The following is a 27,656-nucleotide window of genomic DNA, read 5'->3' on the forward strand; positions in this document are numbered from 1 at the left end:
TGACAGTATTTTGGTATCAATTAAACGGTATTGCTTACTGAATACTAGTACAGTCGAACCCCGTTGACTCGAACTCCTAGGTACCGGCAAAAATACATCGAGCCTCGGATTATTCGAGTTAAGCGGGAATTCTTACATTCAGTATATAAACATTGGTCCTACACATCCAGTTCAAGCCAATTATGTCTTCGAACCAAAGGAGTTCGACCCAACGGGGTTCGACTGTATGTAAAATACATGACGGATAAACATATAATAGATAAAGTTATGGCTGTTTGTGTTTTTGTTTTTCATTTGAAATGAAATCGGCCCTCCATGATCAAAATAACGTTTTCGCAATGAAATTATCGGTATATTATAAACAAATTTGCTACACATAAAACCACTAGCGGACTCAGGGAGGGGTGCACCAGGCGCGGGCCCCCCTTAAACCATGAAGGTTAACTATTTCTGTCAATATAGGCGAAAAGGGTAATACAAGATGCTCAATATGCACCATTATTTGGACTATGTACAGTCAAACCCCGTTGGCTCGAAGTCCGAGGCTCGATGTATTTTCGACGGTTCATGGGAGTTCGAGCCAACGGGGTTCGACTGTATTTTTTTCTGGGGGAAATCCCCCAAACCCCCTATTCGACAACATTTAAACCATATGAATTTCGGTTCTGAGGGAGGAGCGAATGACAAAAGGTTGTCCCGCAAAGTTACGCCCCCTCTAACGTCAATTCCTTGAGCAGCCCCTGTTAACCCTTGCAAATGATATACAAACATAACATGGGATCACCTGGTATGAACATTTCATATCATTGGAATGCATAGTCAAGAAGTAGTCCCCAAAATAGAAGCTCCAGGCAAAACTAGAGGCAAAACACATCGGATATAATTGTGTATACACTTCGAATGGAAAGCGGCAAATAAAGTCCAAGGACAATACTTTTGCAGCGCTGTTAGAACGAACATATACAGTAAAACCCCGTTGGCTCGAACTCCAAGGTACCGGCGAATATACCTCGAGCCTCGGAAAGTTCGAGTTAAGCGGGAAATCTTACATTAAGTATTAAGAAATGGGTTTTTAACCTCCAGTTCGAGCCAAAGAGGAATTCGTGCCGAAAGAGTTTGAGCCAACGGGATTCGACTGTATGTTCTGTTAATGTAACACCAAGTCATAATTATTATTATTATCATTATATATTATTATAAGTAGAAGTAGTAGTAGCAGTAGCAGTAGCAGTAGCAGTAGCAGTAGCAGCAGCAGCAGCAGCAGCAGCAGCAGCAGTAGCAGTAGCAGTAGCAGTAGCAGTAGTAGTAGTAGTAGTAGTAGTAGTAGTAGTAGTAGTAGTAGTAGTAGTAGTAGTAGTAGTAGTAGTAGTAGTATTTATTATTATTATTATTATTATTATTATTATTATTATTGTGTTGTGATTATTTTCAAAATAATATGGCAATATATTTCACCGTGTGAGTACTTAAAGCTTTATTTCACGAGTGGTGGGAAATATTTACTTTTGGTGTTCACGTTGAGTCAAAGTGACACTCATATTCAAAATCAATATTTTTTATAAAAGCATTATTTAGTAAGTAGTTAAAAGTTCATCACTCAAAATTGATGTTTGTTATACATGTGTATGTATTGATTTTAAATAAGAGTGTCACTCAAATGTAGAACACCGAAAAACCTTATACGAATAGACGAAGTGACATATAATTACAGCACCAATTTAGACAAGAGCAAACCAAAACCATTTTAGAAAAAGGAGTAAGATATATGACTATCCTCTTTACATATCTTTCAAATCTGCACAGTCGGTCTTAGGCCATTCTAGTACGCCTGACATACTTATACCGCCCCATATGGAGAGATAAGCCATATCTCTGAAGGTCTGGCTATATGTCAGTTGCGGCTACAACTCTGGACCAGCAAGCATGAAAATTCTTCTATTATCTGCTCTTGTGGGACTTTCCTTGTCGCTGCCATCTCCTGACCAGGTTTGTGGCAAATACTAGTTTACCTTATACGTTGATTAAGGTATTAGCCGCGTAATACACACTTTTATAAAAGCTTTAACCGACACAGGGGGTCCAACGTGATTTGTGTTTGCCGAATTTTAAGTGAGGGTAATTGTGTGAAGCCGAATCAAATGGCGGCGTTTGAAGGAATTTCGGTGTTTCAGGTAGATATTTTGACCTTGTAAGTAAAGTTACATCACCATTCTCGCAATATAAATACGCCTACCCGGAGACCACATGTGTAAGCGTCTCTCGTTTTTTTTTAAACTTTTGTTTCTAGAGGCCTTAACAAAAAGGTTAATGAATGTATAAGCTGAGCGATTAATTGTTTACAAAATGAAAATATAAAAATTGCGTGACTTCAAACTGTGTTTTCAGTCCAAGTTTACCATTCTTGTACCTATTTTAGCTATTTGTTATTGAATTTTTGCATAAATTATCTTCTCGACGGCTAATGCACTTACATGGGCACTATACGGCTGATTATGGTATGTTTAAACACCTTTTATGTTGGGCGACGAAGTTTTATGCAGTTTTTGTGTGAAGCAGAATCAGAATGAGCGTGCTTTAATAAGTGTAATTAAGTCATGAACTGTAGCACATGTTAATATTAATAATAAGATAAAACAAATACCCAATAAGAAAATAACGCGTATTTGTTATGCAAAATTACCCACCAGATACACTTGTTTAATATTTAAGCAACATTTAATACTCTTAACTGACCAAATATAAATTGTTCGTGTTGGAGGACTCCACAGCCACTTTCAACTCATCGACGATGTTGAGGGAATAAGCACTTCACTGCACTTAATAACTTATGTTCACTGAAGTACGTGTACTAATGGTAGGCAGTCTTACAGGGTCTAGAAAAAATTGTTGAGTATAATTATATGGTAATATACCCGGATATATAATGTCTTCTACCTAACAAGATGGAATAATTATTTGCATCTAGTGTAAAAATGAACAGTAATTTCCCTTAGTTATAACCTTAACATATCTGGAAAATACATACAAGAGGTGAGTAAATAATGAGTAAATGTAGTTCAATTACTATTGTTTTTCTAGATTTTAAGTGAATTCACAGCGAAATCCTTAGGATGAGGTAAATGCAGAGTAGTATTGTTCGAACGCCAGCATTCACGAATCTCAATTAACACGACATTGATTCAATGGCAGGAGCGTACGTCACGTGCACTTGCTGACATGATTCCATGTGGTTAATGAAAACATCAACAAACAAAGAAGTTTTCATTGTTTACACTATTTTCGACCAAGCTCCATAACATGCAATAGCACAACGAACCGTTATGTATTCATCGTATTCACGGTGATGCTTGATTTCTGAAGGCTACTCTTCGTAAAAGCCTAAGCCTTAAAATGGAATAAGTATTTTTCTAGATCGTGTTTTCTGCGGACAAAGTTTTATTGCTTTAGTCAACTCAAACGTTTTTATGTTATATGTAATGTGTTTATGTTATGTTGTATTTTCTTGCCAAAGTATCATATAAATCTTGTGAAATGGTTGTTTGACTGTTTATGAAGAGTCCGATTGCCTTAAATGATTCCACGCAAAGAGTCCGATTGCCTTAAATGATTCCACGCCGACGCATGGTTCCCGGCGGTCATCGTATTAATATTTGTCAAATCATAATAATAGTGGCGTTAAAATAATAAAAGTGTGGATATTTCAATATATTCTTGTGTGATGAATTTGTTTGATTTGCATATCCCTTTAGTTGACAGATAATATCAGACTGAAAAAAATATTGCATTCATTGAATTTGCCGTATTGCGAGACGTTCATGTTACACCAAGAGTTCTTACATTGATATATCGAGCAATATATTTAATTTCCGAGTACATATAGATGAATTGCTGGAATACTATATATAAGTTATTTTGCATAGCAAATACACGGTATGTTCAAATTTGATTTTGCTATAAATATTAAAATGTGCTACAGCTCGTGTCTTCATAACACTTTTATTAATGCATGCATATTCTGATTCTGCTTCACACAAAAACTGCATAAAACTTCGTCGCCCAACATAAAAGGTGTTTAAACATAAAAAAATTGGCCGTATAGTGCCCATGTAAGTGCATTAGTCGTCGAAAAGATAAATAATGCAAACATTCAATAACATGTAGCTAAATAGGTACACGAATGGTAAATGTGGACACAGTTTCAAGTCACGCAATTTTGTATTTTCACTTTGTAAACAATCAATCGTTCATCTTATACATTCAATAACTTTTTTGTTAAGGCCTCTAGAAACAAAAGTTAAAAAAACGAGAGACGCTTACACATGTGGTCCGGGTAGGCGTATTTATATTGCGAAAATGGTGATGCAACTTACTTACAAGGTCAAAATATCTACCTGAAACACCGAAATCCCTTCAAACGCCGCCATTTGATTCGGCTTCACACAATTTCCCTCACTTAAATTTCGGCAAACACAAATCACGTTGGACCCCTTGCGACAACATAGGTATAATCACGGTACACTATGGGACTTTTATCTAAAATTTGAAGATTTTTTACCGTGATTAAAAAAAAAGTTATTTATGTTTTATTACACCCACCCCCAAACTCCAAGGGCTACGAAGAGCGACCAGTAATATTATTTCTATATATTTTTTTTTTCGCATTATCAGAGATTATGATATAAACAAAACAGTTTCTGGTTACATAAACTTCAGTTAACAGAAAACTAAAGTTCAAACGAACACATTATTGATACACATGGAAAAAAATCATTTGATTGATCTTGTGAGTCTTCGGAAAAGAGCAGTTTTTCGATGTTTGAAAATATAAAGCAGTTTTATAAAATTCATAAAAAATAGTTAAATATAAGGCAAGCTGCTGAAATCATTTTAAATTTTTTTTTTCTGACGTACATTATCATACACGTTATGAAAAGGGTCAACAGCTAAAATCTTTTATCACATAAAATGTTCGAACTAAAATCAAATTGGCTTAAAGTTCATAAGTTCATTACTATATTTAATATAAATATATGTATCACAGTTTGATTTTTATATGTATTTTTTCCCCTTTGTTGGAACCTTATATTTTGTTCTTTAATTTAACTCACTATTCCCGTTTCTTTGTATTTATACTAGGCCATGCATGGTTGTGACCATACTTACTATTTATATGCCTGTTTATATTTTCTATATTTTGTCAAGACACAGTTAAATAACATGTTTACGACAATACACATTTCTGTCTGTCTATCTGTCTGTCTGTCTGTCTGTCTGTTTGTCTGTCTGTGTTCAAAGTATGTACTCATTCCTCTTATTATGCAATAAACAACACGCGTCACAAGCTAACGTGGATGTGTTACGTTAACGGGGCAGTTCCTGACGTTACGTCGACAGTTTAAAAACATCTGTATCAATACACGTAAAGCTTTAAAGTAGAACTGGATCGTACTTGACACCCAATTTCTACATAACGATGTAACAAATTATTTTCAAGTTTAATACATACAAGCTTTTGATAAGTATCAATTTTTTTCATAAGCTGGTAGGCTTGTCACAAACCAGGCACTGTTTCGCATTTTCCGAAACACGGGACTGAATTGCTTCCCTTGGCGTTGCTATACGCGCTATAGTTAATTGTTACTGGCTCTCGGTTTTGATTCATAAAATGACGGTGAAACGGGAGCCAGTCAATCGACATATAAAATTCCACGTCAAGTATTTGAAAAACAAAATAATCACAAAAAGGTTACCGTCCCATAAAAACATTATATAAACTAATGAAATAATGACTCCACAGTCTGTGAAAGAGAAATACACAATACAGTCGAACGAACCCCGTTGGCTCGAACTCCCAGGGACCGGCTAAGATACTTTCGAGCTTCAGAGGGTTTTCGAGCCAAGCGGCATTGCTAACCTTCAGTTTAAAGAAATCGGTCCATAACATCCAATTCGAGCCAACGAGGAATTCGAACCAACGAGGAATCGAGCCAAGCGAGTTCGAGCCAAAGAGTCTCGGACTGTACATATATATACCTTTTTGAATAAAACTTTGGATTGTAAAAACAAGTGACATTTCATTTTTTTTTCAGAGTCAGAGTGGGGCAGCTGAATCATTGGAAGGTAAGCTGTATAAGATCATTATAGATCATTATTTTAGGGGCGCAATAAAGGTTGATGTAAAACTCTTTTATTTAATTTTAATGCATTGATATGTTGTACTCATTTGACGTTATAAAACTATGCTTTTGATTAAATGTCACAAATATTGTAAATAATATAATGGGAAAGATCACGTGGTCATTTAAGGTAATTGTAGGAATATCATGATATTTAATGCGGCGACGATAACGTTATTTGTTGTTATTTTTACCAGAAAGTCCGAATTTATACCCGGAGGAAAGTTCGGGAAGATTCGAAGGCGATATTGACATTTTTCCCGGCGAAAATCCATTCGTAAGTTCGCAATTTTATTTGATGCTATTTGCACCTGGAAAGCTTTTATAAATATACAATGAGTGGCTGTATTTAAATATTGACTATCTGCTACAACATCCGTTTGTTTTAAAAAGGCTGGCCGGGATGGACTTCTTTTCCACAAGAGCACTTGTGCGTATTAATATTTCAAAACACAGAGTAATAACAAAATTTCGTCTACTTTATCATTTAACAAATTTTAAGCATCTTATATTAACGAATTAATTTGAGATGATGCATGCCTTTATTATTCTTAACAGCTATTTGCAATTTATAACATTCCAAACTACAAAGAAAAAGTTCATATTCGATACACTTTGCTTATTGAACTACCACCACCACCACTATCACTGCCACTACCACTTCCACTACTATAACCACCACAACCACCAGCACTATCACTGCCACCACCACTATCACAGCCACCACTACTACTGCCACCACCACTATCACTGCCACCACCACTATCACTGCCACCACCACTATCACTGCCACCACCACTATCACTGCCACAATCACTGCCACCACCACTATCACTATCACCACCACTATCACTATCACCACCACTATCACTATCACCACCACTATCACTATCACCACCACTATCACTGCCACCACCACTATCACTATCACCACCACTATCACTATCACCACCACTATCACAGCCACCACTACTACTGCCACCACCACTACCACCACCACCACTATCACTGCCACCACCACTATCACTGCCACCACCACTATCACTGCCACAATCACTGCCACCACCACTATCACTATCACCACCACTATCACTGCCACCACCACTACCACCATCACAATCACTTCCACCACCCCTATCACTGCCACTACCACTACCACTTCTACTACTATAACCACCACTACCACCACCACTACCACTATCACTGCCACCACCACTACCACCACCACTACCACCACCACTATCACTGCCACCACCACTATCACTGCCACTGCCACTAATGCCACTGACACTACCACTAATGCCACTGCCACTTCCACCACTACCAGTACCACAACCACTTCCACTAATATTACCATCACCACCACCACCACCACCACACCACCACCACCACCACCACCACTATCACTTCCACTACCACTACTACTATTACCATCATTACCACCACCACTATCACTGCCACCACCACTACCACAACCACTACTATTACAACCACTACCACTGCCACAACCACTACCACTGCCACTACAACTACCACTACTATTACCACCACAACCACTGCCAGCACCACTATCACTGCCACCACCACAACCACTGCCAGCACCACTATCACTTCCACCAGCACTACCACCACCACCACCACTATCACTGCCACCACCACTATCACTGCCACCACCACTACCACCACCACTACCACCACCACTGCCACTGCCACTAACACTGCCACCACTACCACTACCACCACCACTACCACCACCACCACCACTGCCACTGCCACCACCACTACAACCACCACCACCACTGCCACTGCCACTGCCACCACCATTATCACTGCCACCACCATTACCACCACCACTACCACCACCACTACCACCACCACTGCCACTGCCACTACCACCACTACCACCACCACTATCACTGCCACTACCAATAACACTGCCACTAATGCCACTGCCACTGCCACCACTACCATTACCACTACCACTCTTATTATCACCACTTCCAACGCCACTATCACTGCCACCACCACTATTACTGCCACTACCACAACCACAACCACTATTACTACTATTACTACTCCTACCTACTACTACCTACTACTACCTACGACTACGACTACGACTACGACGACTACTACTACTACTACTACTACTACTACTAATAATAATAATAATAATACTTCTACTACTACAACTACTACTACTACTACTACTACTACTACTACTACTACTACTACTACTACTACTACTACTACTACTACTACTACTACTACTACTACTACTACTACTAACACTACTACTACTACTACTACTACTACTACTAATACTACTACTACTACTACTACTACTACTACTATTACTACTACTACTACTACTACTACTACTACTACTACTACTACTACTACTACTACTACTACTACTACTCTACTACTACTACTACTACTACTACTACTACTACTACTACTACTACTACTACTACTACTACTACTACTACTACTACTACTACTACTACTACTACTACTACTACTACTACTACTACTACTGCCGCTACTACTACTACTACTACTACTACTACTACTACTACTACTACTACTATTACTACTACTACTACTACTACTACTACCACTACCACTACTTTTACTACTACTTCTACTACAACTACCACTACCACTACCACCACCACCACCACAACATCTACCACGACCACGACCACGACCACCAGCACCACCACCACCACATCCTTCACCGCCACCACCACCACAACCACCACCACCACCTACTACTACTACTACTACTGCTACTGCTGCTGCCGCTGCTACTGCTGCTGCTGCTGCCGCTGCCGCTACTACTACTACTACTACTACTACTACTACTACTACTACCACTAAACAGAATTTTTCTTTTTCTTTTTTAGCATCGCAACGCGCTGCGAAACCGCAACCTGCGATGGCCAAATGGAGTTGTCCCGTACGAAATATCGTCGGAATACCGTAATTACGTTGTTTTCTTTGGCCTACTTTATGCACCAGTCAATTGTAACCACGCCCCAAACCCATGGTCCGGTGGTATACCGGGGATAGCCGGGGAAATGGGCCGTGTTTTTACCTTCCAGTTGGCCCCGCAGTGCCTATTGAATACGGTGGTTTTGTCTAGGGTCATTGGGGTGCGGGGGCATTTCGCGGGAATTTTTCCAGCAATTCGTGACCGCAGGGTGGCGATTTTACCCTTGGCTGGACCGAAAGTCCCCTGCTAGCCTATTTCCCGGATCTTGGGGGGGGGGGGGGTTACAATTAGTGCATTGCATAATGTATATTAGATTACAATTACTATTATAAGAACATGTATAAGTAACAAATAAATTCTGCAATATAGCCACACAGCACATAGGCGATGTGTATCATAAGTCTCTGTCAGTTTTGTGTTGGAATATGGAAGCCCTGAGTTCCGTCTGTATCAAATACATGTACGTAGTTAATGAGGAATCATATAATTTCAAAGAAGTTAAAAGCAATATATAACTAAAACAAACACATATCTTCCATGCATGTATTAGAGTCCAAGTTTTGCAATCAACAGAAAACAGAACGGGCGTACCTTGGCCGCAGACTGACAGAAATTTACTCTTTGAAACTATTTTTAGTGAAATTCATTAGAATCGATATAAGTACAAATAATGAACAGAAAATTTGAAATGCCATCGATTTCATTGACCCACACAATACAATTCAAATACCAAAAGTTTAGAGCATCGCACACGCCGTCATGTATTACGATAATGAGGAATTATATTATTTCAATGAAGCAGTTCGACGCAATAGAATATAGATATATCAGTGAGTGTATACCACGTGATAAATTACGTCATATATGCTACGTCGGAAGGCACAAATTTGCTTAAAATAAAGACTTAAATCAAAGATAACTTTTCATTTACAACACCATTTCAAATGAAACAAGGGGCAGTCTATGCCGCTTAAAGCGCTTCGCATTTGTATTATTTCCGAAATTTGTTGAGGTAATTAGTTTCATCAAACACTTCGACAACCTGTTTCCAACATAATGTTTTGACAGTGCTCCATCAGATGGCCGTATTGTGAAAGGGTTTGTCGAAGTGTTTTAAGAAACTAAACTCGTAATTAAATTCTGGTAAAAGAACGAAGGTGGGGCTCCGTAAGCGGCGTAGACTGCGCATATTGAAAATGGTGAAGAAATAGTGAAGTTATCTTTTTTTAAAGTCTTTTTTCAAATCAAAATATTGCCTTCCGACGTAGCATTTATGACCCAATTTATCACGTGGTATACAAATACTGTATATGACAGCAACTAACAACTGCCGTCTGTTTTGTTTTTTTGCATTCGGAGCTATGCCATTTTATCGAAAACAATCTCGGATGCATGCCGGTACATAAATGTAGTGTTTTAGCTTGAAATTATTGATCTGAGTTTAATTTGATTGCCAGTGAAGTGTATTTTTGCAAACATAATTAAAATTCCCAAGATTTAAGTCATTAAGTTTAGCTACTGAATTAAATCACTACGCGGTCTACTTGCAGCGGACGTAAACATACCAATTTCTGAGAACGTAATCAGTCCATATACATCCGATGTTGTTTTCGGGAAAAATAACCGAGGAGTTCCGAATGTTTTTCCCCCACAGCTTCCACGGTTCAGAACATCATGCACGCCGCCATGCAGGAGATTGAAACAAAAACGAGGGTCAATGGTAAAACCTGTATCCATTTCAAACCCCACGCCGGCGAGACCTCCTACGTCAAGTTTGTAGGAGGAGACGGGTATGGGCGTATTTTATTACCTTTTTTTTCCTATATAAAAATGAAATGTTAACTTGGAAGATTTGAGGGGGGTGGGTCGTACCGGAAGCTCGCCCCCCTGGATCCGCTAGTGCAATTGATTAATTCGTCACATGAAGCCACCGTTCTTAAATACATAGCACACAAGAAGTTGTTTCACGGAAAAACATCAATACAAGCATACTAGTAGTTTATGTTTTAAACATGGTTCCTTCCCTTCCCTTATTAAAGCTAAATAAAGGATTACAAGAAAAATAAGTTCTGCAATGTTTTGGAATGGTTTTACTTCAAAAGAGTAAAGAAAGCAGCTAAAGCTGTGCCATTAGAATACAAATTAAAAACGTAAATCACTTTTACAAATAACGTATGCTATCGATATTTACTGCTGTGTGAAATCAACAAAAGCGAGCGATAACAATGTTTTGATAGAAAGAAATCCGAAAATATACATGTATATCACCTATTTGCTACAGTTTTTGCTTATATATGTTCACGTTTTTTGTTGTTGTTAAGTTGCCATACTCACGTGGGTCACGTGAACCGAAGAGCTGACGTCACGATTGGTCACGGGTGTGAGCGGAAAGGAACTATCATCCACGAACTATTGCACTCGCTTGGATTCCACCATGAACAGAGCAGACCAGACCGGGACAACTACGTCACGATACACTACAATAACATCAAATCAGGTATCTTAGTTATACTTAATGTTTAATTATTCGTTCTTGCACACCGGATAGGCATTTCCGGTAAAATCGGGCGTGCTGGAAAATTCGATCTGGCACCCCATTTTTAGATGAGTCACTCACAACAATGCCCCACTTCTTATTGCTTTTATTTTGTAGTTTATAGAAAGTCAAGTATGTCGTTTCATTAGAACGCGATCGAATATGTATTTAAACATGCAACTTAATCACAAAATGAAAGGTATTAATCATCATTTTTAAACGCATAATCTGTAAGAGGAACTATTTTACGTCAACCTTGATCAATAATTACTTTGCTTCATGACGTCAGTAAACAATGTCGCACGCGCTTTTTACAAAAAAGCATATCTTTTTCCACACATTGATGGTTTAATGTATTGAAGAAAAAACATGCATATTTTCCGTTCCGGATGTTGACCATCGGTTAGCTTCGTTGCCGGCTTACACTCGTGCCCGCGGGTCGGATTTTTCGATCCGGACCGGAAACACATAACATATATTATTAATCTTGAATGAGACAAAGCGAATTGCTTATTGGTCAATTGGTTCACAACCGAGTCCGTGTCCTGGGTAGAATCCAGTACTGATTTCTCGATCCTCAGATAAGTAGATCCAATAATTGAACCATGCTATAAATTCTTATATTGCCCACGAGTGAAGATTTATTGCCCGTATGGAACTCCTTTATAATGGTCACCACATTGTAATTACCTCCTTGTTGAAGACTGTCGTCTGTAGCATCATGGACATCTTGTCTTGTGGCAATATTTAGAACCGTAATTAATTATATTTCTTGCTTCAAATGTCACCATAAAACAGTTTTCACGCACCTTCAAGAAGTAATGCTTCATTCTCCTTAGAACTATTTAAAGGCCGATTTAACTATTAACATGATCTTAATCACTGCGCGCATATCCATTATCACATATCCATACGCATTTATTTTCACTAAGCAAAAATAAGTTCCAGCAAAAAATACATTTTTACTTAATTCTGTTTAACAGAGGTGGGAGAAATAGCATCTATCATAACTGCTCGTGTAAGATAGGTCCATCCCGACCCTCGCGCAGGGTGTTTTGCGGAAACTTGGTAAACCTCGTTTCCGCAAAACACCCTACGCTCGGGTGGGAATGAACCTATATTACACTCTCGGCCAAGGAAGAACCTTATAGTCTAGAGGCAATCATTATCTGCCCCTGATTGAGACCGAACACACAACGTTTTTGATGCAAGACGAACAACTTAAACATTAAACAATCATATAAGGTATCGAATAAGCTTAAGAAAGGCCATGAGTAGAAAACGGTTTTGGGATATGCTAATAAGAATAGGCGTTATCAAGCTTTCCTTGACCCACTATGCCAATGCCATAAAGGCCATCCGACTGACTAATGGCTCATTCGATTCACGGCCCATTCGATTTAAGGTGATCTATTACTCCCAAATAAGATTTACCACAATCAATACAATTGTTTGAATACACCGAAAAGGATGCATGCATGTCGAAATCATGAAGGATATAGAGTTGCATATTAAAGAAAGATGCAGAAAACACGGTATTTCTACCTAATGAGCAATAAGAGATCGCAGTAATTCTTTTAGCACTCACCAATCGTTAAATATGATTGCGTATTCAGCTATCAAAAAGATGGTTATAATATTGTTATAAGTTATTGATATTTTCCTTAAGAGCATTAATTAAGAAGTAGTTGAACGTTTATCACTTAAAATTTATGTTTGTTATACATGTTTACATGTATGTATTGATTTTGAATAAGAGTGTCATTTATAGTATTTTTATTAATATGACAATAATGTTCGTCAGTGCAAAACCAATAGGCTCACTGACTAAAGGAAGACTCTGTAACACATTTTGTCCATATCTTGGCTGGTATTTAATATGCAACACAAGTTAATATTTTATGGTCATACATTATTGACCTCATTTTCACTCTATTGGTCATTTTTAACTCAAATAATCCGATTAGCTACATCGTTCATAGATCCAATTTAGACCAAAATAGAATTCAGCCCAGGTGTAAATAGCCAACAAATGCCCCTCAATAAAGCACAGCAATATTCTGTAACTATACTGAAGATAAGCACTACTTGTTCGAATGTCCACAAATTTGAGTGTCAGGATAATCGGAAACGTTTTTCATATTATTTAGTTTGAACGTGATAAACCTTTAAAGCTGCACTCACACAGATTGAATGTTTTGAAAACTTTTTATTTTTTTCTTGGAACGAGCCAATATTTGCGAAAATCCATGGAAACCAGTTATACAAGACTGCTGACAAAAAATTAGATCGCTGGTTTTTATATTTAAGTTAAAAAACAGATGTTTTATCCAGTTTTCTTAAACCATTAGTAACGGTTTAAGCCATAAAACATCATTTTCGAACGGAAATATGAAATCTACGATCTGATTTTTTGTTAGCAATCTTATATAATTGGTTTACAGACATCTAAGCAAATATTTGGCCTTTCAAAGACAAAAAGTAAAAAAAAAGGTAAATCTGTGAGAGTGCAGCTTTAAGTCAGGATATTGTATTACACTAAACTTCAATCTACTTTAATTATACTTATTTACATCTACAGGCGAGGAAGGAAACTTCAAGAAATATTCAACGAACGAAGTTGACACGCTGGGACAACCGTACGACTATGGAAGCGTATTGCACTACAGGTTACATAATACCATTTCTTTGCAAAATAAAACATGCGCGCGCATTCTTTCCTTGCATACCGAACGTGTGTTACCGGTCATGTGACTAGTGCTGGAAAATCCCGGCTAACACCCATGAATCACGCGCAACAACGCGCCATTCTTATTTCAATGAAGCGCAATTAAGTATATATGTATGCAAGACTTTGAATTAAAATTAAAATAAATATTCGTTAAAACGCGAATTTAGAGGAACTATTGAATTTTTGATGTCAATAGTGATTTAAAAACACTTCGCTTGATGACGAAAGCCTCTTTTCCGTCTTACGCGCTTGCCCACGGGTCGGATTTTACTTCTCCGAACCCAAAAACATGATAGATACTTATACTCATCATATGTATGACCTGCATAGTGCACAGACAGAAAATAACATTCAATATGCAACTAAGATTGAACTTAAAATTAAGATTAGAAACTGATGATTTGATTGGCCTGTATATTAAGATGACCAATAGACTGAATGGAATAATTGAGGCATGTCTAAGGAAAATATTAATATTGAATACCGGCCCTGGCTCTTTAACATGCACCAGTGTTTAACAATGATGCAAGTTTTCATCTCTTCCGTAATTGAACAAGAACAATCGGAACACCTCGACCATCTCCGTCATACGACGAGCCTCGAATGAATTCCTGTGCACTAGTAAACGTAGCTCATAAAATACATAATAATTATATAACGTAATTGAAGACTTTTGACGTGTATTTTTTATAAGTTTGAATTAATTCTCAGTGAAGTGAATAATTTCAAAAATCATTAGGATGCCTAAGAGTTAGGTCCACAGGCTTATTTGCTTAATTGAAATTATTATGCGATCTTCTTGCAGCGGAGTCAATTGTATTTTATTCTGACAATGTCAACATTTAGTATTTTTTTTGTACAAATACCAAATTTGTGCATCGAAAATGGTCAAAACTGTCTGTAAAATTCTCGGTTAACCTATCTTACACTCTCGGACATGGAAGATACTTATAGTCTAGGGGAAATCATTAATTACCCATGATACAAGATTTGTGCATGGAAACTGCCAGTTTGTTAGAGTGCAGCTTTAATAGTTTTACAATTTGTTACCCGCTAGTGCACACGCATTTGCCATCGACAAGTCCAAACCAACCATAGAACCCAAACAATCTGGCGTCACCATCGGCCAAAGGATCGGCCTGAGTCCAATTGATATCAAGGAAATCCAGCTGCTTTATGACTGTGTCGCACCCGACCACAGCGGGCACACGAGTGATCCCCACGTGTCCCTTGCGCCGACAACTGACCCTTCCCCTAGCGGATGTAAGTAATGTGGAACATTTGAACCGCCAAAATTGTAATAAATTTAAAGATAATCAGTTCATCCATAGCAATGCGATAACTAACAAAAAAACCACAACCGTTATGTCCCAACCACCAGAAATATATAGCGACGAAACATAACCGCAACCATACCGACGGCTGCCACCAGGATAATATTAAAACAAACATAACTACAGGTTTACAAGGTTAACATTTCTATCAAAGAGTAAAGAGATCATAACGACCACTACAAGTACGATCACAGTACAAACGAGTATTACCGCAGCAATATTTACCGCTACAAGGATACCATATTATGACAGAGTAAGAACTATAACGACCGCTACCAATAGAATAACAAACCACAACCTACAAAATAGCGTTACATGCAAATAGCACCGCAACCATAACGACCGCTACCAACAGGAAAACGTTACATGCAAATAGCACCGCAACCATAACGACCGCTACCAACAGGATAGCGTTACATGCAAATAGCACCGCAACCATAACGACCGCTACCAACAGGAAAGCGTTACATGCAAATAGCACCGCAACCATAACGACCGCTACCAACAGGATAGCGTTACATGCAAATAGCACCGCAACCATAACGACCGCTACCAACAGGAAAGCGTTACATGCAAATAACACCGCAACCATAACGACCGCTACCAATAGGATAGCGTTACATGCAAATAACACCGCAACCATAACGACCGCTACCAACAGGATAGCGTTACATGCAAATAGCACCGCAACCATAACGACCGCTACCAACAGGATAGCGTTACATGCAAATAACACCGCAACCATAACGACCGCTACCAATAGGATAGCGTTACATGCAAATAACACCGCAACCATAACGACCGCTACCAATAGGATAGCGTTACATGCAAATAACACCGCAACCATAACGACTGCTACCAACAGGAAAGCGTTACATGCAAATAACACCGCAACCATAACGACCGCTACCAACAAAATAGCGTTACATGCAAATAGCACCGCAACCATAACGACCGCTACCAACAGGATAGCGTTACATGCAAATAGCACCGCAACCATAACGACCGCTACCAACAGGATAGCGTTACATGCAAATAGCACCGCAACCATAACGACCGCTACCAACAGGATAGCGTTACATGCAAATAGCACCGCAACCATAACGACCGCTACCAACAGGATAGCGTTACATGCAAATAACACCGCAACCATAACGACCGCTACCAACAGGATAGCGTTACATGCAAATAACACCGCAACCATAACGACCGCTACCAACAGGATAGCGTTACATGCAAATAGCACCGCAACCATAACGACCGCTACCAACAGGATAGCGTTACATGCAAATAACACCGCAACCATAACGACCGCTACCAACAGGATAGCGTTACATGCAAATAACACCGCAACCATAACGACCGCTACCAACAGGATAGCGTTACATGCAAATAACACCGCAACCATAACGACCGCTACCAACAGGATAGCGTTACATGCAAATAGTACCGTAACCATAACGACCGCTACCAACAGGATAGCGTTACATGCAAATAGCACCGCAACCATAACGACCGCTACCAACAGGATAGCGTTACATGCAAATAACACCGCAACCATAACGACCGCTACCAACAGGATAGCGTTACATGCAAATAGTACCGTAACCATAACGACCGCTACCAACAGGATAGCGTTACATGCAAATAGCACCGCAACCATAACGACCGCTACCAACAGGAAAACGTTACTTGCAAATAACACCGCAACCATAACGACCGCTACCAACAGGATAGCGTTACATGCAAATAGTACCGTAACCATAACGACCGCTACCAACAGGATAGCGTTACATGCAAATAACACCGCAACCATAACGACCGCTACCAACAGGATAGCGTTACATGCAAATAACACCGTAACCATAACGACCGCTACCAACAGGAAAACGTTACTTGCAAATAACACCGCAACCATAAATACCACTGCCAATAGGATAGCGTTACATGCAAATAACACCGCAACCATAACGACCGCTACCAACAGAAAAGCTTTACATACAAATCGCACCGCTTCCATTTCGACCGCGATCAACATATATGAAATATTATCAAATAGCACCACTACCATTGCCATTGCTACTACAAGGATTGTAAATTATATCAGTGTTTGTTTTTTGTCGAAATATAAAAAAAAACAACAACAACAACAAGAAATAACAAAAATTAGGAGGTAAGCCTTAAATACATCTATGATGATGGAATCCAACTTTATCTGCAGACAAAGGATACTTTGTTGGACTCGTTCATGATTTGCGATACATTTTTCGTCATAAATAAAAAGTGCTGTTTACAAAATTATGAGTAAGGTTACCGGTTTGGACATGTGTTACAATCTTATCGTATTCTATTATTTAAGACGGTAAAATGTGTTCTCGTTTTAGATTGGTCGTGAAATCGGTCCCAGATTTAATCTTGGACTTGACTAACATATTGATCCTACACTTATGTATAATTTCAGTCGAAACTCGCTTTCTCGAACTCTGTTATGTCGATGTTCTGGTTATGTCGAACTTTTTAAATGTATTGGGTTTAGCTCGACATGTTTTTAAGTTCGGTTATATCGAATGGGCGTTATCTAGAAGTATTTCCCGATGTCCCAATGACTTCGACATGGCGAGTATTGACTGTATATCAGAACGACTTCGACATAGCGAGTATTGATTGTACATCAATACATAATAAGAAGAGCTCATTCGGAAGCAGATTCTACATTCCAGTTCCTTAAGGACAGCAGCCTGGGTTTGATTAAAGCTGTACATTCGCAACAGTGGTAGTAGCTACAACGCCCCATATCAGCACAATTTAATTAAATTACAGTCGAACCCCGTTCGCTCGAACTCCAATGACCGGCGAAAATACATCGAGCCTCGGAAAATTTGAGCGGTAACGTTCACCTTCAGTATAAAGAAATCGGTCCTTTACATCCAGTTAGAGCCAACTAGGAATTCGAGCCAAGCGAATTCGAGCCAAAAGGTTTCGACTGTATCTTATTAATACTGTCATTCCCAAAGGTAATAAAATGAGTATTATCCTGTCTATCCAGCGGACGTTTGCACGTTCCAATCAGGTTTCTGTGACTGGCACAATTCGCAATCTGACACCATGGACTGGACCCGTAACAAAGGCACCACACCAAGCACACACACAGGGCCTCATGCTGATCATAGTGGAAGTACCTCACGTGCGTATTTGTTCTCCTTCATTCACATTCGGAGCTCCTCAGCCGACTTGTTTTCGAAAACAATGGCCGAGGAGCCCCGAATGCCTTCATTCGTACTCGAAACATTAGACTTGTAACTTTATTTATTTTATAAAGATTGTGAAGAAAGTTATAGTAAAGATGCACACCTTCTCCAAATTACGATTATTATTTTTTTCAAGCACCCAAACCCTGAATTTCACTTATTAAGAGCGTATGACGTGCACATTGATGGTAAAGATGACAAACTAAAGATGACAACTTGGTCAACGATGCTTAGTAAAGCTTCGAAAAGTTACTCTGTGTGTTTTACGTTTCGTATACTTATTTCGGGTGTGGTGACTCATTAGCTTTATTCCCTTAATAATGGATGAACAATAAATTATAAAGTACACATGTAGTTCTTTCGGGTAATAATAGCTCATCGTGGCCCGGGAATTAGCATATGTTAACTAATTTCACTCGAACTTAATAAAAATACTTTCGCTCGGTGATTGCCCGCCAGTGCAACCATATAGCGAGCGTACATACATTTATTTATTGAAAGATTCTGCTTCGTAACCCAGATTACTACATCTACCTGGAAGCGTCAGGCCACACACACAAAGCCGCTTACCTTGACTCCAAGACCTACCCAGGGGGCGACTACTGTGTCAAGTTCTACTACCACATGCACGGCGCCAACATTGAGACACTGCGACTGTACGCCGTGGCTGGAGGGACCAAGCACTCCCTGAGGTCTTTCACAGGTGACCACACTAATTATCGTATTTCCATATGCGAGTGGATAATACAGCAATTCTATATTATATGATTTTTATTGAATTATAGGGATTCATCAGTGAAATAAAAATGATATTTCACTGTTTCTAACAGTAAAATAACATTTTGATATTTTTCACTGTTTTGAAATTTTAGTCCGCTCTGAATTCCAAATCCAACAGAAGCGCGCATAGAGCTGGGACACAAATTGTTCGATGTCATTTCCGAGAAGACATTAAGTTCGCATTCAATTTGGCGCGTTTTTCTGAACAAAAAAACTACATGAAACTGTCATTTAATAACCTTTTTCGGCAAATAACAAAAAGAAAAAAAATGTTTCAGTGTAAGATCGCAATATATTCACCTCGTAAAAACCAAAAGTAAAAAGTTATCTCGTGGCCACACGTGAAATATAGCTTTTGGTGCTCACTAAGTGAAATATTATATAAATATCATATGGCAGCCTGTGTGACATTGATGTTGTCAACCCGAGAGCAGAATGTCACCCGAGGGTGATATTTATTTTATTATTCCGAACAAAATTAAGTTCTTAAAAAGTTGTTGTTTTTTTAATTCATTTAATTAAACGACTTTAACAAGGTAAACAAAATATAACATAATAAATTAACTGTATTTAGAACAAAATTCCACCGTTAATTATGCTAAAATTCCTTCAAAAACTGACAGTTCCTGTCGTCTGATGTTTTTGTGTACACATTGAATAGTGACGTCACTGCTGTATGTGTATAAGGGAGGCAATCACGTCATGATTTAGCTTAATTATTGAGGCAGGTATTTGCCCTTTTATGACATTCAAAATGTCACTGCGGTCACATGACCTGACAGTGAATTTTCGCTTGGTCACGTGTCAAAAAGGTTGAACATGTTTTTGACAGTCAAAATATCTCTTTTTCGGGTAATGGGATTTTACCATTGTAGACAAAAGTGAGGTATAATAAATTACAATCTTACACAGAAAACAACAACAATTATCCTCTATATATTGTGTAAATGAGACTTCGTGTCTAACCACTATTTTCAGGCACCCAAGTCCTGAATTTCACTTTATAAGATTGAATGACGTACATAATGGGCCGATTGTTCAGAACTTTTTTTAAAGTTAACAACATGATTAACGACATCTTTGTTAACTTTTAAACGTAAAATATATGAAATGAGCTCATATATTTAAAAAAAAACAATATCAGCTGCAACAGTTGTCTCTAATCTTGTTAGAAACACTGCAGATCCATTATAGATTCAGAGTAGTAAAGATTTGAAAATTATCATTGATTACTTGAACGACGTCGTTAACTTTAACAAGGTTCTAAACAATCGGCCAATTGATGTAGTGTGTGTGTACCACGTGATAAATTGCGTCATCAGTGTGTGTGTACCACGTGATAAATTGCGTCATCAGTGTGTGTGTACCACGTGATAAATTGCGTCATCAGTGTGTGTGTACCACGTGATAAATTGCGTCATCAGTGTATGCATACCACGTGATAAATTGCGTCATCAGTCTGTGTATGCCACGTGATAAATTGCGTCATAAATGCTACGTCGGAAGGCACTATTTTGATTTGAAAACATACTTTAAACAAAGATAGCTTCACTATTTCTTCACCATTTTAAATGAAACATAGCACAGTTTACGCCGCTTTCGGAGCCCTGCCTTCGGTCTTTTATCACACTGTGATTGAGAGTTTAGTTTCTTAAAACACTTCGACAGATCTTTTCACAATACGGCCGTCTGACGGAGCACTGTTAAAACATTATATTGGAAACAGTGTTTGATGAAACTAATCCCCTTATCACATTTCGGTAATAAAACAAATGCGGGGCTCTTGAAGCGGCATTTACATTCCTTTATTTTATTTAAAATGATGTTGTAAAAGAAAAGTTATCTTTGATTTAAGTCTTCATTTGAAGCAAAATGTTGCCTTCCGACGTAGAATATATGACGTAATTTATCACGTGGTATACACACACTGTGATGGTAAAGATGACAAACTAAGAATGATTACGTAGTCAACATATAACCAACACTGCCTAGTCAATCTCCGAAAGCTGTTCTATGTGTCTTACTTGTCGTATACTTATTTTGGGTGTGGCGACTCATTTGCTTCAGTCTCTTTATAATGGATGACATCCATGTTTATGGGTCATTTCTTGTCTCAGCAATTTTTCTAAACACTGTACTATTGGTTTTACTTGTTTCATTAATGTTTCGGATGACATGACCTTTAAAGCTGCACTCTCACAGATTGACAGTTTTGAAACTTCTTTTATTTTTTGTCTCAGAATCAGCTGACTTTGGAAGCAATGCCTTCAAATCAGTCATATAACAAAACCCACTTTAGAATGGAAATCAAATGTTTGGAAATTCTGCACAAAATTCCACTTCTCTTAAATCATTAGTAACGCTTTTAGCCATAAATATCATTTTTTTGTATATTTAAACTGCGATCTTCTCTTTTGCTAACAGTCATATTTTACTGGTTTCGAGATTTTTACGCAAAAATTCGCTCATTCCAAGACAAAAAAATAAAAAAGTGTCAAAACATTAATTTGTGAGAGTGCACCTTTAAGGTTAGTAGGAATTCTCTTCGTTATGAATGTTTACAGTCTTATTTCTTTCTACACAGGTGACCATGGCAACACTTGGCACCACCAGTCCATCAATGCACACATCCACACCACTGGGACATTCCATGTAAGTTATTACACATTTTATTTGTTCTATTATTTCACATTCAGTCGAAGCTCGTTGGCTCGAACTCCCAGGGACCAGCAAAAATGCCTCGAACCTCGGAAAATTTGAGCCAAGCGGGAATGTTTACCTTCAGTAAAAGCATTACAAATTGGCATCATCGAGGTAGCATTCAACGCGGTTCTCACAGCACTTTGGCTTCGAAATCACATCTATAGTGTATACACTACAAACAGACAGGAGTATTATCACTCTTTGGTATCGAAGTTCAACATTAATAATACAGGGACAAGCCTGGTGATCGATAATTAAAAAATAAACCCTGTTTAAGGGCACACAAAGCCTTAAACATGGCTAGGAATATTTAAACTAGGGATTACCTGGCTCCCTCTCTGTAAGACTGAGAATTAAAACAACATAAACTGTGAGTATGGGGTGATATTTTATTCTATTAAAGCTTCACTCTCACAGATTGATCGTTTTGACAACTTGTTTATTTTTTGTCTTGGAATGAGCCATTTTTTTGCGTAAATATCTTGAAATCAGTGATAAAAGACTGCTAAGATCGCAGCTTTTCAAATATCCGTTCGAAAATAAATTGAAGTTTAATGGCTAAAAGCGTTACTAACGCTTTAAGAAAAAGTAGTTTTCGGCATGAATCATTAATTTTCGAAAACAAATATGTTATAAATATTTGTGTTGATATTTTCAAAAACGAAGTGATAACTAACATACCTTAATTATGTATCTACGTTTGACATTTTCAGTGTCTTGTTTTATAATTTTATTTTATTGTGTTGCTGAGCATTCCCTGGTGGGCATGTGTATTTTGTAATATCGTCCTTCCATTCATGTTGTTATCTTAAGTTAAGTTGAACACGAAATAACCATCCCCGAACTGATCTTGAAACAAGTAAACTGCTGATGGAGTGCACTGGCTTGGTCTGCTATGGGAGCGTCCACATCATAATAAAAATGTCATGTTTTTGAGCAGGATAAATTTCTCGTGACATCTTAGAAGGACACCGGCAATGATTCGACCAAGGGACAGCACTCACTTGAGAGCGAGCTGAACGAGCTTTATACACGAGCTAAACCAAGTTTTAGTATATAGAACATTAATAATAAACTAAACTACAGTCGAACCCCGCTGGCTCGATCTCGCAGTGACCGTCGAAATTGCTTCGAGCCTCGAGGAATTCGAGCCAAGGGGGAATGCTTACCTTTAGTAGAAATAAATCGGTCATTTGAATTCAGTTTGAGTCAACGATGAGATCGAGCCAAACAAATTCGAGCAAACAGGGTTCGACTGTAATTAAACTTAATCTAAAATTTAATTAACTTAACCTTTATGTATATTTCAGTTCCAGTTCTCTGGCCACACCGGCAGCGCGGCAAAGGGAGATATCGCTATTGATGACATTGAAATTCACTCTGGTAACTGTTAAAATGGTGATAAATATAGCAAGAATCGAATTGGTTTGTTCTTTTTCACATTCCCAAACCGATATTATTTATGTTTGTTTAGAATACAACCTAAATTTTCAGCCAATGAAATTGCGGATAGGCAACCATTAAGTACTAGGCTTAATCATTGAGAATTTCAACTTAAGCGAGTGTTTAAATGTCCGCCTACTGCCAATCATCCGATGCACATCAGCCAATGAGGTTGTATTCTAAGTCAGTAAGATGACCTGAATTGTCATCTTAAAAATCAAGAAGGGCTCGTTAGTTAGGCTCACCCCGCCCATTCTTTATCATTAAAATGTTACTTCATGTCATTTTACTATTACAAAACAGTTCACTAGCAGGGATAAGAGGCTTTCATTTGACTTTTTCGATATCACCTTGATATTTTTAAGTTGCAGTCACATCGTTTATGGCATTTTTTCCCCATCTAAAATTCAACTAAATTACTCTCTTAAAATCACGTGACCACCTTTTTAGCAATAAAATATACCCGTTTCATTCGGATGCCTTATCGGCAATTTTCCATGAAACGGACGCATGCCGGGACGTCATTTGTAGAAATAGTTCTTCGAATTGATAATAATTAATATTAATTAATTATAGTGTTGTAATTTGTATAACTAAATTGAAATAAATTCCCAGTGAAGCGTATTTCTTCATAAATGATTAAATTCCTAAGAGTCATGTTCTTAGGTTTAACTGCTAAATTGAAATTACTACGCGATCTACTTGCAGCGTAGTTAAATGTAAAGAACTCTGGCATTGTAAACCGCCCATACACATGGCAAATTGCAACATTGTCTGAAGTGCCTACTCATTGTTACATGCCTTATTTCTTTTAATTGACACTTGACAGTGAATCAAAGCATGGTACATATTATACCATCTTTTCAGGTTTTGTAGCTGAATGGTTTGTAATTTAAAAAAATAAATCATGCTGGATCTACTGGATCTAATTTTTGTTTTCATCGCAGCGTTTGTCCTCGGCGGATATTGTCATTTTAGCGAATGGTTACGTTCAACCAATTTTAATTTTACTTAGGAGAAACGTAAATGTTTTTTCTAAGGTTGTTTAATGTTTAGCACACACGTGGAGCTTTCTCCTCTTATATGGTGTTAGGGGTCGTGAAGCACTAAAATTCAGTGATATCTTGCACGTGAAATGATCAATTGACTATAGAATAGATTGGAATATTATTTAGTGGTTTGTCACCTACATCCATGGTTGTTTTAATGGAAAGTTGCAGAGGTGATCCGATTGCATCTGTATAGGTTGTAGCTTATAAACAGTTTATGAACATGTAAATGTAATAATAGTACGAGGAATACCAGCCAGTAATATATCTAAGTGTCTACCGCTGTATTAGCTAGAATATATTACGGATCTATTTGAATTGGTAAAGTAGATGTATGACATCTAAATTCGATCGCGTAAAAGACCAAGCCGTACTCCAATTACTCCGACATGTCTGTTTTTAAATAACTTTGAATTACGTAATATACAACCATATTTGATGAAAATTTACATATTTGTTCAGGTCGTTTTCAATTTGTGAGAAACGAATTGCATGAATAGTTTTGAAGTTATAGGAAAAGTAAAAGTCAGTTCTGATAACCAATCGATAATGTGTTTACATGTATATTGGTAAAAGGTACTACTTTTGGTTGAAATGTCACATAAATTCGTGACCAGAAATTTAAGGGTCAAATGCCCTTTTTATTGATATGTCCCCCCGCCCTTCACTTCGACAAACCTTTTCACCAAACGGCCGCCTGACGGAGCACTGTCAAAACATTATTTTGGAAACAGGATGTCGAAGTGTTTGATGAAACTAACCACCTAATCAAACTTCGGTAATGAAACAAAAACGAGGCTCTACCATTGTTTCCGATATTTCTCTATCCTTTTTAGTAAAATTGTATTAATTGTCGTACATCATATTTGGGACTAAGTGTGCATCTTTAAAGCACCCGCCAAATTGGTCCAAAATCGAAACAAAGTACGTTTTCTTGCTGGGCCTGATACTCACTAAAATGAAATAGGCGGAGAACATTACAATAAAAAACATACAATTTAAACATATTAGCTTTAATGCTCAAATTTTAAAATATTTTGCGGGAAATTATCGACCCTACTCATACCAGGTGCTTTAAATTCAACATATCCTTAAAATTCAGTTTACATGTGTATGTTTATATGATTATGCCTTTACCGAGAAAGCTTTGATCGAATATAACATCAATTTGTTTCCATAAATACGTAAAGACATGGAAAAAATTGAGGATAAACTTCCTTTCTAAATTTTAGAAATTGTCATAACAATTCATTTCCTTACATTGTTACATCTCATAGTGATTTATCAGTATCTCTAAGTGTTTTAACTATCGGTAGAATACAGTGTTTCAAATAACACATCTGGTTGTACTCTGGTAGCTAATTTTCTATAAAACATATGTAGACAGGTCAACTTCACCCCAGCAGTCCGTTTTGTTTTGTCATTTGTGCTGTAATTGTCATTTGTTTGGTGTATTTTCCATGCATGTGCAATGTTCTGTATGACGTGATGTCTTTAACAGGTTTTATATATTTAATTTACAATTGCAATGGTCGATATTTTTTATCTTCACCGCACCAAAATAACATTCTATTTTCCTCTAACCTGAACGTCAAACTGCAAAGTTTGGCGGTACTTTCAATTTCAGTAACACTCAGTGTATCATATAACTGTTTTAAATATTAAGTATATAATATCGTCTCATAGTGTTTAGAATTCCATCTTAAAGATGCACTCTTAACTCCCGAATAAGATTTACCACAATTAATAATATTGTTTTAATATTCAAAAAACGATGAATAAATGTCGAAAACAATTGTTCTTATGAAGGATACCGAGTTGAATTTGAAAGAAATGAGCATAAAAAATGGTATTTCTACCTTTTAAAACTATAGAAGGCCACAGTAAATATTTTAGCAGTCACCAGTTGTTTAGTATATTTGCGCTTTATGCTATTAAATACATGGTTACAATATTGTTATCAGTAACTTGTATTTTCCATAAATATATTATTTAGTAAGTAGTTGAAGGATTATCATTCAAAATTGGTGTTTTGTTATACATGTGTATGTATTGATTTTGAATAAGAGTGTCACTTTAAACTACACGTTCACCTACCACACCAAATAGGTCACCATTTTGGGTTAACTCGTTGAAATCATTCGAAAACCGGTCATACATAACGTCCGTTTTCCTGCTTGGTCACTCACAAGTATCAAATAGGCAAAGTATCACCTACTATTTGTCCTAGGGGAAACGATCGACTACCATTCCATATAGGCAACCAGCTGGGGAAAACTCATTTTCTCATTCAAAGCACTCGAAAAGTAGGCCCCAAAATGGTCACAAATCCCGTAAATTGGCATAGAATTGGACCATTAACGACACGAACAACGCTTTCCGGCATGATCTTGTACTCACTTTAGTTAAGTATGCGCTAAACCACCAGTGAGTGTTGTAGGAGACACGCTAACCTACCACTCTCATCATTCTGGGAAAACTCGTTTACGCGTAAACTCGTTCTGGTACTCACTAGAGTAAAGGAGGCGTAGTTCCACCTAGATGGTGTTGTATGGGACACGGCCACCTACCATTCGATTCAGCTTATAGTACGTTGGTGTGATTGACGTTTTAAAGACTTTGTTTATGTCCTTGCTGCCATATCAGAACTCGACC

The 27,656-nt window shown here is 37.8% G+C and overlaps 1 protein-coding gene across 1 annotated transcript; it reads left to right on the plus strand.

Annotated features, from left to right (window-relative positions):
• The first annotated feature begins 1,888 nt into the window (after positions 1-1,888).
• On the plus strand, positions 1,889-23,931 carry LOC128206579 (zinc metalloproteinase nas-6-like). Its single transcript, XM_052909154.1, has 12 exons — positions 1,889-1,986; positions 6,090-6,120; positions 6,374-6,453; positions 9,089-9,164; positions 10,832-10,967; positions 11,499-11,674; positions 14,295-14,382; positions 15,502-15,707; positions 18,825-18,962; positions 19,547-19,729; positions 22,391-22,458; positions 23,820-23,931. Exons 1-12 carry the CDS (start codon positions 1,924-1,926, stop codon positions 23,901-23,903), a joined length of 1,329 nt encoding a protein of 442 aa, XP_052765114.1. The 5' UTR covers positions 1,889-1,923; the 3' UTR covers positions 23,904-23,931.
• The last annotated feature ends 3,725 nt before the right edge of the window (positions 23,932-27,656 follow it).

The sequence above is a fragment of the Mya arenaria genome, chromosome 10 (assembly GCF_026914265.1).
Source record: "Mya arenaria isolate MELC-2E11 chromosome 10, ASM2691426v1".
NCBI lineage: Eukaryota > Metazoa > Mollusca > Bivalvia > Myida > Myidae > Mya > Mya arenaria.

What these genes read in the sequence shown, in the direction of transcription:
- LOC128206579 (XM_052909154.1), top strand. Translation starts at nt 1,924, where the DNA reads ATGAAAATTCTTCTATTATCTGCTCTTGTGGGACTTTCCTTGTCGCTG. An exon ending in CGAAATATCGTCGGAATACC is followed by an intron (nt 9,165 to 10,831) that starts GTAATTACGTTG and finishes TTTCCCCCACAG; the next exon opens with CTTCCACGGTTCAGAACATC. An exon ending in GGAAGCGTATTGCACTACAG is followed by an intron (nt 14,383 to 15,501) that starts GTTACATAATAC and finishes GTTACCCGCTAG; the next exon opens with TGCACACGCATTTGCCATCG.